The sequence below is a fragment of the Cucumis melo genome, chromosome 7, assembly GCF_025177605.1.
Source record: "Cucumis melo cultivar AY chromosome 7, USDA_Cmelo_AY_1.0, whole genome shotgun sequence".
NCBI classification, from domain to species: Eukaryota; Viridiplantae; Streptophyta; class Magnoliopsida; order Cucurbitales; family Cucurbitaceae; genus Cucumis; species Cucumis melo.
The window spans coordinates 25,344,461-25,355,997 of NC_066863.1; the positions used below are offsets into that span (position 1 = coordinate 25,344,461).

At 32.9% G+C, this 11,537-nt stretch overlaps 2 protein-coding genes across 2 annotated transcripts; one reads left to right on the forward strand and one right to left on the reverse strand.

Annotated features, from left to right (window-relative positions):
- Window positions 1-314: 314 nt before the first annotated feature.
- LOC103493210 (GTPase ERA-like, chloroplastic) lies at window positions 315-4,206 on the reverse strand. The gene is made up of 9 exons (XM_008453881.3): window positions 3,734-4,206; window positions 3,515-3,660; window positions 2,927-3,067; window positions 2,726-2,839; window positions 2,467-2,592; window positions 1,579-1,677; window positions 1,389-1,490; window positions 749-829; window positions 315-541 (listed from the first exon to the last, which is right to left on the reverse strand). Exons 1-9 carry the CDS (start codon window positions 4,137-4,139, stop codon window positions 455-457), a joined length of 1,302 nt encoding a protein of 433 aa, XP_008452103.2. The 5' UTR covers window positions 4,140-4,206; the 3' UTR covers window positions 315-454.
- Window positions 4,207-6,889: 2,683 nt separating this feature from the next.
- Window positions 6,890-11,175, forward strand: LOC103493209 (AAA-ATPase At3g50940). The gene is made up of 2 exons (XM_008453879.3): window positions 6,890-8,254; window positions 10,551-11,175. The coding sequence occupies exons 1-2, from the start codon at window positions 7,259-7,261 to the stop codon at window positions 11,079-11,081; spliced, it is 1,527 nt and encodes a 508-aa protein (XP_008452101.2). The 5' UTR covers window positions 6,890-7,258; the 3' UTR covers window positions 11,082-11,175.
- Window positions 11,176-11,537: the final 362 nt, after the last annotated feature.

An 11,537-nucleotide genomic window follows, 5' to 3' on the forward strand; every position in this document is an offset into this window, starting at 1 on the left:
AAATTGCAACAAATTTAGTTTAAGATGCAATGTGGAGAAATTGAAACTTTAAGAAGTTTAGGGGTTAAAATTGATTTTTCAAATGGTAACATTTTCAAATTTGGAAACTAAAACGAAAACCAAACTTGAGCAAACTTGAACTAAATTTGTATTATAGCCAAATTAAAAATAAACCTAAAACCTAGAACCCTTTCCAAAATTCAATTATATCGTTTAAGGTTCTAATCTTGATTTTAGTAAGCTTGTAAGTTTAAATTATTACTAATACATTTACCTGACATTATCTAAGAGTATCAAGTAAATATTGGACAAAATTTCATCTTTGATGAACAAATGCCCTTCATTTATGTGTAGAGTATTAGAGTTTCCCTCCTTACACAATCACAATCAATTGATATCACTAACCATCTTACTACTTGCTAGCAGATATTAAACAAATAAAATCCATCTAACTTTACAATGCTTGAATTCGTCCTTCATAACCATAGTGCTTCAGCAGCCCTTCATCTTGCCTCCAATTTTCTCTCACTTTTACTTCAATCTGTTCAACCATCATTTTGTTAACACTTCAATTCAATTCTATACAACATTCATATGGATATTTAAGTACACTGGATTGGTCATAGTGAGCTAAGAGGTCGAAGATCTGATCCCCATCCCAGTTGTTGTAAGGAATTAAAGGAGTGACATGCCAGAAGTTATTACATGAACATTGAACAAACAGATGACAAAGTCGAAGAGTCAATACCTCAAGATAGACTTTCTTTTGCAAGAAATCTTCTATATCGAGGCGAGCTGCTGTTGCAAGCAGTTTTAGAGCCTTTCCTTCCTATTTAACAATCAGATTGCAATGTTAGACATTGAGTGTTTACATGTTATTGAACATACCCTTTCAACCTCATAAAATTTATTCCATTATTTTCTTAGTCTTTTAGAAAACAGATCAATTAGAACCATTTGATAACCGTTTCTGTTTTTGTTTCTACTCCCATGTACAAGTTTTTTTTATGTTGTTATCCACTTCTGACCAATGTTTTCAAAAACTAAGTAACATTGAAAACTAAAATCGATATGAAATGGGGAGCATTGATGTCTTCAAAAAAAAAAAAAAAAAACCGAGTTGGATAGAACCAGAAAGCATTGAGAATTTTGTCCACTTGAACCAGGTCACATGATCATTTATATTATTAACACAAGAACAGGATAGGATTCAAAAGCTGGAAATGGTGTTCCATGTCAATACAACAAAACTTACCTAAATGGCAGCCCTACGATATTCTGATATTAAGTCATTTAGAGTCGCATTGTACTCGCAACGGTGAGGGAAAAAATTATATACACAACCAGTATAACGTGATATGATCTTTAAGAGTAGTGCTTAAAATTACCTTCCCGATGAGAATAATTTTCTGAGAATTTTTCTCAACAACAATTTCTGTCTGAATAAAATCTTTTGCACCCGGTCTACTCTTGTAGCTCACCACATTCACCTGGGAAGGACTAAAACATTAGCATCCAGAAATACTTTCTAAACTATTGATGAATTGATAATGAAAGAGAAAAAGATCAATGGTGCACCTGACATGCATAAGGAACTTCATTGCGATATTGCATGAATATCTTTTCTCTAACAATTTCAGAAACAAAAAACCTTTCTGGATGCTCACTTACTATATCCTGAAAATTCATAGGAGAAAAGGTAAAGGCATTCATATTAATCCATTCCTGAAATCTTGACTACTTCCCCCAAAATATTCAAGGTATTATAGGAGGACGATTCTTTGTATAACCAAAATTTCACATCCCGGAAGTATTAAACTGTTTTTAACTGATTAATCAAATAAAAATGATGTTACTTGGTGAATACGAGCAACGTATTCTCGGCAGACTATCCAGCTTCAAAACCATTATCTTTCCTATTATTTTATTTTCAAACTATACTTTATTCTTAGATATCAATCTTAGACATCGTATTCAACATCTTGACTAGCATATTCTATTCTTCTAGTCCATCTATAAGTAACTGTAAGAGGTTTCTAATCATTTAACAAAGTGACGTCAAGTTGCTTAATAAATGGTTATATACGAATGTCAAATAGCATATGATGATGATGCAAATTGCAATCTCCCAATAGCGCATCTAAACCAAACATTATCGATTAATGGAACTAACAAAATAATATAAAACGAAAATTTTTAAGTTTAGCCATCATATATAAGATTCAAAGCGACCTTCACATTCTTACAAACTATGGTTTCATCAAGGTAATTATGAAATTTTCCTAACACCAGCTTAGCTTAATCGTTAAGGCCCTAATACCATCACTCAAGGGAGAACTTCCAAATCCTAACCCACATTTATTAAACTTAAAAATAAAATGCAACAACTTTTGTCTAATTTGAAGCCTGATTGATGCCTTCAATCATCAGTATGAAAACAACAGCAAAAGAGAGCTGAATACATACCTTTGGATAATAGGCTGGTCCAACAGGGAGTTTGGATAGTATCCATTCTTTCACATCTTCTATCCCATGGCCGTACTTGGCACTCACAGGTATAACCTCATCGACATTAGTAAATTTTTCATACCACTACAAAGATGAGATTTCTTTGAGATGAACCAAAATATTAAACGAACAAAGAAAAGGAGTGTAAGAAAGAAGAGTTTTTCTAAATGAGTCTATGCGAACACACCTACAAAAACATCAAGCAATTGGTTCTGACCTCAAGTTTCTTTGCAATTTCACCCGGTTTGATCAAATCTTTTTTATTTAAAACCAGCAAGGTGGGAGGCATTTCTTTGAGGTCTCCTACACCTTCTTCCAAAACCTCATCAATCTAAAATTTCCAAATAAAAAAAAAAGGTTAAGAGTAGGAAAATAAGCCAATGTATTCAAAAGAAATTCTGAACTCCGGAAATCATACTTTCTGAGGCGCTTTACACGCATCAACAACAACCAAAACACAGTCTGCATTAATGGCCGCGCTGCGTACATTCTTCATCATCATGGTATCCAACTTGTGCATTTTCTTCTCGATGACACCAGGTGTGTCATAAAGTATCACCTGCATTTAAGTGAATAACCAAACTAATAAGTTGTAGCATATACTTTTTATTTCTCATCATACATATGGAATCTTCTCTTAGAAATCCTAGCTATTCTCCGTATGATAGAGAAGATTCACATTGTTCTTACTCAAAAAAGTATAAAACGAATGGATAAATCCTCGCTACTCTTCATATCTATTCTACATCGCCATGAGTTAAGGAACTTTTGTTCACATTGTATAATTTAGTCTAACCGTTAACATCCGAGAATATGCAGGATTATACACCAAGGATCCTCTTTGGCCCTTCTGGAGATTCATGATTTTCAAAATTTTCAGAATCACTAATGTGCGTGAATCCAAAACTATCCACAAAAATGCATTTTTACCCTTTTCAATGTCTAATTGCTAGCAACTATACGCCCTTAACAGAAGTATTCTAATCCATAACGAGTAATGTCAAACCTGATACTCCGGTCCAGAACATATACCCAGAATCCGGTGCCTCGTCGTTTGAGGTTTATCTGTAACAATTGACAATTTCTGTCCTATCAACTGGTTTACAAGAGTACTCTTCCCAACATTCGGCTTCCCTACTAGAGCCGCATATCCTGCACGTTCATCCATAACCACTCACAATTCAATTTCTCTTTCATAATCATCAGGGAGAAGAAGAATACAAACCGCTTCTATGGTTAGGGTCGCAGGCATATCCAAGCTCCTCCATCTCGTAATCGTCAAGCAAAGTCAAGTTCCTATCAGGCTTCTCATTCAGAGACAAAAAGGATAACTCATCGTCGGAGTACGAAGAGCTCGTCCCTTCACCGCCTGTTTCTTCTTCTTCTTCTTCAATGAGTTCATCCTCCCTAACGCTAACGCTAACCAATTGGCTCTTGAACACAGAACTCCGCGTCCTGTAAGTTGAATGCCTAGCTCGAACTTGGAATGGAGAGTGGGTATCGCGGGAAAATTGAGGCAATAGAGTTTGCTTGTCGGGGCGAGAAATGAAGATGGCGTTTGAATAGGAAAAATTAGTAGTGTGGAATTTACTCCGGGGAAGAGTTGCCGGTGCCTGTAATGCGAGCTCCATCGTCGGAGCTTCAGTGAGATGTTGCCGTGGTTGTTGATAAGCGGAATCAGCCTTGCAGTGTAGATAAACACCGATACGGCGCCGTTTTGAGAGACAAATACATGAAAGTTTGGGCCTTTTTTAACATAAGGCCCAAATGTTATTGGGTCTATGTGGCCCAATACTAGAAGAATGATAACATACGATCAACCTTTTTACGTTATTGATCACATATCTCCATGAATCAAATCTAATATTATGTGCCCAAATATTATGTTTTTTCCTCTCAATTTGCTGTGTTAATTTTCTCATGAATATAGGGTAAAAGTGAAAGAACTTGATAGAGATGACAATTACCTACTATAGATATGGTCATCCCTAACTCGATAATCGATACATATCACAGTGCATTATAATAAAATCAAAATACTAGATTTTCATACTGATGCTAATGAAAAAAGAAATCACCTATATAAAAATCTCTAATAACTAAAGGTACAAAATTCACATAAAAAAAAATTGTCTGAATGATAAATGTTAATATTATTCCTTCAATGGGTAACATTTGTACAAGAGACATTGTTGCTAACGTGTTACGTTTCTTCTTTTTTTTTTTTTTTTTTTTTTGAAAGACTAGAAGCAAATCATCCTAAAGTTCACATAGGTCGATCTATAGGGATGGTAAAGTGGGTATGGAAGAGGGGTTTATGTCATGGGGAGAGTGGTGCGATTGAGTTAAGTTGTTTTTGGATAAGAGTTTTGGTTTTTGATGTTTTGTTTTATACAAAAAGAAAGTCCTTTCTAGACTGCCGAAAGTTAAGGGAATAATCCCTACCAACATTTGCACATGCGGGCGTCTTAGAAAAGTATGTCACAAGTTTTTATTATTTAATAGGAGAGACTTAGACCTTTGAAAGAGTAAACATTAAACAAACGTCCACCCACAATTTTATTGTTTTGTTTGGAATTTGAGAATGATTTTTAAAATTTAAAATGATTTCGAATCATTTAAAACCTTTTATCATAAAACTATTTGTATTTATTAGAGTAAATTTATATAATTCATCTTCCTCTTATTCTAATTTTTAATCAATACATTCATAAATAAAAGTTGTAAAATTTTAAATTAACCTAAAAAAACTTTAAAAAGTAAATATAATATATTTTTTAATAAAAATAATAATAACAACATAGCCATAATTATTATAATACTGAATGGAGAGAGAATACAATTACACTTTTTTGTTTTGTTTTGTTTTTGGTTATTTTCAACTTTATCTCTCACTCATCTCTTTCAATTATTGCATATTCCAAAATGAAGATGCAAACTCCTAAAACCCTAAAAGAATTCTCTACTTTTCCTAAACACTTTGGGAAAGACTTCAAAATAAAGTCTTCGTGCCATCTTTTAATTTGCTTAAAGGTTATATGATTTTGTTGATTTGCTGAATCATCTAAAAGAGAAAAGTAACATTAGATTTATAATATTACCTCATTACAACGAAATTAAGACTACTGTTTGGGAAGTTGCTTCTGACTTGCTTCCCACAACTCTATTATTTGAAGAGGAGTTAACGTTAACCTCTTTTGTTTGTTTTGCAGAAAATGCGTGGAATCCGTAAGTCATATTACTATGGGCATGCAAGTTTCCTAAAAAAGTTAAAGCTTTTACTTTTTTTTTTTTCCTTCCATGTCTTCCTTTTTTGGTGGTTTTGGAGCTCGACCGGATTGCTGGATAAGAGTTGTGTCTGAGTTTGGTGTTGCTAATCAGGGGGCGTGACCATCCTTTTGTGGGATGTGTGGAGTTACAGATATTTGGTCAAGTTTTCGCCCTAATCGTGAGGTGTTGATGAATAGGATTTCCCTACATTAATTGAAGGAGTTCGGTTAGAAAAAGTCTATAGAGTTGTTGTGCCCCGCTCAATACCAACACCTTGTGGGTTGAGTCTCCGGGGGTGGGTTGTGGCTCCTCGGGGTCTCTTGTCCTTGCGGAAGATTTGGCTTGTTAGACTGCTAGAAGCTTTGACTGTAATCAAAGGGTTCGAGTTTTTGCGTTCTCAATTCAATGATTCTTCTATTTCTGTCTTGGTTGTATTGGGTTTTAGGCAGTGCTCGTAAGGAGCGAACTGTGTTGTCCATTGGTTTTGTTATAGCAACCCTTTTGTATGGTGTTAGTGTGATACGTTTTGTTGCCTACCCCCATCTTCTAGCTCTAAGGGAGGTGGGTGGGATGTTTGTGGGGTTCCTCCCTTGGTTCTCTTCAGTTTTATGTGAGGAGGTTGGTTGATGATCCTTGGTTTGGTTTGGTTATTGTTTGATTATTTTCCTAAAAACAAAAGATTCATTTTATAATTCCCTTCAAAATTATGCTTGGACTTTTTTAACCGTTAATTAACGACTAACACATTTAGTATATGTCAGGTACTCTATGCTTCCCTTAACGGAACAACAATACTCGTTAAGTGACAATTGTTTTTAGTGCATAAAAAACTATCCTTTCTTTTTTTTTTTATCTTATATTTACTTTAGCTACGTTGAGATATATGATTTGAATCCTTTTATCTAAAAAACCCTTCAAATAAAAAAAGAAGGTCAGAAATAATTCAACTTTAACATTAGTATATTTCTAGGAAACTTGTTGAAATAGTTTTTGTCAACCAAAATCCACCTCAAGATTCAAATAAACTATTGATATTGTTTTGAAATATTCACTTGAGATTACATACATATGCATGTATATGAAAATCTATGTTTGTAGCACACTTAGACTCAAGTGATGAAATTGGATTCGTGATAAATATTAAAAATATATTTTTCATAAATTATAATAATGAAAATTTGATTAATTTTCATAAATCTCATTTTTATAATATTTTAGGAAAAGGTCCAAAAAAAAAACAATCGATAGTTTGGAAGGATAGGACATGAAAAACCTATTTCAACAAAAGTATATAAAGATGTGAAGTGGTAAATTTAAAAGGGGTTTTCTGACAATTTACTAAACATTTGTATTGGATGAGTTTGTTTTGTAAGTGAGATTCTCTATTTATAAGTTTATAACAAACTCACTTTCCCTTATTATAGCCCAAGCACCCGAACCAAATCCCCCCCCACGAGTCGCCGCCGTGCCCACCGCCGACATGTTTTCAACGAAAGAGATGCCATCAGCTCAATCATTATTCTCAGCTTACGCCTCCGTGGCCGGCTCCCTAATGCTATTCCGATCAATGGCCAACGACCTGATCCCAGCCCCTGTTCGCTCCTACGTGGCCGCCGGAGTCCGTCGTCTGTTCAACTCGCAGTCCTCTATGTTCACTCTCGTCATCGAAGAGACCACCGGAATTTCCCCAAATCAAATCTTCGACGCCGCGGAGATCTACCTGTCCGCCAAAATCACCTCCGACACCGGCCGCCTCCGAATCTCGAAAACCCCAAAAGAGAAAAACCCAACTCTCCGACTCGAAAAGGGCGAGGAATTAACCGATTACTTCGACGGGATCCCATTATTATGGAGCATAAATGCCCAAGACCAAGACAAAAACCCCAACAATCCCAACAACGGCCATGCTCTGTATCCACCAAAAACAGAGCGCCGTTTCTTCGAGCTAAAGTTCAACAAAACCCACCGTCAAAAAATCCTCAATTCCTACATCCCATTTCTTCTCGATCATGCTCTAGCAATGAAAGACCAAGAAAGAACTCTTAAATTGTATACAATAAACAGCGCCGGGTGCTACAGTGGGAAATGGGATTCAGTGAATTTAGAGCACCCGGCGACGTTCGAGACGGTGGCGATGGAAGCGGCGGGAAAGAAGGCAGTTATGGAAGATTTGGATAGGTTTTTGAAAAGGAAAGAGTTTTATAAGAGAGTTGGGAGGGCGTGGAAGAGAGGGTATTTGTTGTATGGGCCGCCGGGAACAGGGAAATCGAGCTTGGTGGCGGCGATGGCGAATTACTTGAAATTTGATATATATGATTTGCAATTGGGGAATGTGATGCAGGATTCTGATTTGAGAAAGCTGCTTTTAACGACGGGAAATCGATCCATTTTAGTCATTGAAGATATTGATTGTACCGTTGAGTTGCCGGACCGCCAACAGGGTGATTGGCGCCCTAACCATACTCGTGAAATTCAGGTTTTTTCTCCCTCACTTTTGTTTATGAATTAAAATAATTTTATAGAACAAATCTTTTAGAAAAAAATTAAAATAAAGTGAACTTATATCGAATGAAAAACTACTTTTGTTGTTTCTCCGTTTTAAAAATGAGAAACACAAACAAAAAAAAAAATACGAAAATGTTATCAAACCCATCATTAATTAATTTTATAAATCTCAATTTCTTATGTTTCATATGAAATTCGATTATCAAAACTTTATGCCTATGAATATTCATGAAGTAGATACACAATGAGTGCAAATTTTTATGACATAGTCTTTTCCTACCGCCATAATATATGATAAAAATCTATGGTGCCTAATTTCAAGCAAAATATCTATTTTTTTTTTCTAAATCATTTTAACATTTTCATATTTTAATCACAACTTTACTTTATCACTTTATATTCATTTGTTTTTTTTTTCTTTACCTTTCGTCATTTTTTATTTTATTCAAAAATTACATTATTACATGAATATTTTTAAAAATTGGTCACATAATTTATGTTAAAATTTTTACCCTTTGAAGTTGTTAAATTCTCTAAAAATCTATTTTTGGTGGTAAGAGTGGATCCATTATTAGTCTATGAACCTGTCCTTTTTCAACTTACCAAACTTCCACACATGTTTATTTTATAAATGAGAGTGCTTGCAAAAAGTTGCAATCTTTATATATATATATATACATACTTAGTGGATGGTAACGTTTATTAGTTAAACAATATCAATCCCTTTAAATTTCTCTTTTACTTTTAAAATTTTTTACCTTTTATTTTATTCAAGATTAAACATAATAATGGGCTTTTAAAAAAAAAAAAATAGAAGAAAGAAAACTCACAAAATATAATTAAATATATCATTCAAGTAGATAAGTGTATTGCCACTATTCCTTTATTAGTAATTTTTTTAGTATACTTAACTCTAAAAAGAATGTTATAAAATAATATTAAAGCTTCTCTATTTATTACTTAATTTAACTACATTATACTTTTCATAGTAAATATCTTGAGACTATTAACTTTTAAGATATGCTTTCAAGTTAAACATTTTGAATTGAAGAAAAGAAAAGAAAAAGATTTAAATACTATTTTGGTTTGATCTACTTTCGATTATAGTTTATTTTGATGATATTGTACTTTTAAAATGTTCGTTTTGATCCATGTATTTTAAATTTTGATTTATTTTGCCCCTTATACTTTTAAAAAGTTCATTTCGTAATGACTATTTTGATTTGTTAAAAACGAAATAAAATAAAAAAAATCATCAAAATGATCGCTCTTTAGAAGTGCATAGACCAGAAAGAAATTTATAAAATTAAATGAACGAAAATTAAAAGTATAAAATATTAAAATAAACCTTTTAAATGTAGAGAGAAATTGAACCAAAATAAAAAAAATACAATTAACCAAAAAAAGTAATATTAAAAAACATCACTAGATGTTTTATTATTTAATTATGATAAGTGCGCTTCTATTTAGGTAGTAGAAGTACTTTCCATGCCTCCACTTTTAAATAAAAAAACATGTTTAATAAGGAGACATCTTCAAAAATGAAAGAAAAATAAATAAATAAATAATATAACAAAATCTATTAAATTCTCGATAGCTCATTTAACTTTTTTTTTTTACAATAATTTGGATAAATATTTTTAATGTATTGTCATTTTTAACAAATTTTTTTATTGTCTTTTATAGAAGAGTTTAAATTCCACTTTGAACTTTAATATAATATTTAATTCGAGCTCTTTAGATCATCACTGTTGTTTACAACCATGTTCTAGTATTCTAATGATTTATATATATATATATATATATATATATATATATATATATATATGAGTTGTGGAGCAGATAAATTGGGTATGATGGACATTAGAATTGATGCAAGTTAAGACATATTGGAAGCCATGTGAATCCATAATCTCATTAATTTTTTTAGCCATCGATAGTGGAAATATCCTAACATTCTCCAATATATATATATATATATATATATATATATATATATATATTTTAAAACTTGTCGTTATTAAAGTATAGATGTTTTAGTTATGTTAAATTGCAAAGTATGATGTTTTAGTATTGTATCAAATTTTTTTATGGGCTTCTTTCGATTTTAATTAATAATGTCATAAACTGTTTTATGTCAAATAATCTTGATTTTTTTTTTCTTTATAAAAAAATTGAATATATTGGACACATAATTAGAAGTTTATAAATTAAACTTTCTAATTTATAATATTTTCTAAAATGTATTTTTGCATGGGGGGCTTCAGCTCACACTGTCGGGCCTTTTGAACTTCATAGACGGGCTATGGTCAAGCTGTGGGGACGAGAGGATCATAATCTTTACTACGAACAACAAAGATCGTCTTGACCCAGCGTTGTTGCGACCAGGACGGATGGACATGCACATTCACATGTCCTATTGCACCTTCCATGGTTTTAAACTTCTCGCAGCAAACTACTTACAAATTGGTCACACCCAACACCGCCTCTTCCCGGAGATCGAAACCCTTCTTGATGCCACGGAGGTGACACCAGCCCAGATCGCTGAGGAGTTGATGAAGAGCGAGGACCCTGATGTGTCCCTTCAAGGACTGGTTAAGTTGCTAAAGAGAAAGAAGTTAGAACAGGAGGAAGAAGATAATGGTAATACTAATGGTAATGGTGACAATAATGATAATAGTGAAGATGATGGAGAAGAAGGTAAGTTGAGAGAGACTAAAAGATTGAAGGTAGAAGCTAGGAAGAAGGTGGGAACTAAGGGTACGAGAAGGAAGTTTCTTAGGGGAAAAATGTTTTAGTTACTAAGTTGAGAAAAAGAACTAAATTGGAACGGGTGACTCAAACTTCGGTTCGCATGTCTTAAATCAATTAAGTTTATGATTTTGTTCGTAATTAAGCATAGAAATATTTTCAAAAATAGAAAAATATTTAAACTTTTTACAAAATATAGTAAAACTCATTAAACTATTCTTAATTCATTTAATTTTTTTCTTTGTTATATTTTATAAATAATTTTATTTTCTTATTATTTAATTAATTCAATGACAGTGAACCAATACTAATTTAGGTCGGTGTTATCATAAGTTTAGGTGACATGGTACTTTAAGGTTATAGAAACAAATATATAGGAGATTTAGGCCCTCAAACATTCCCCACAAAGTTTTCAGAAATTCCTAGAAAGTTTATAGATTATTTAATTTCTCATAAAAGGGATATATGTTTAGGGTTTGAGTGTAATTGGAAACTTTTTAATT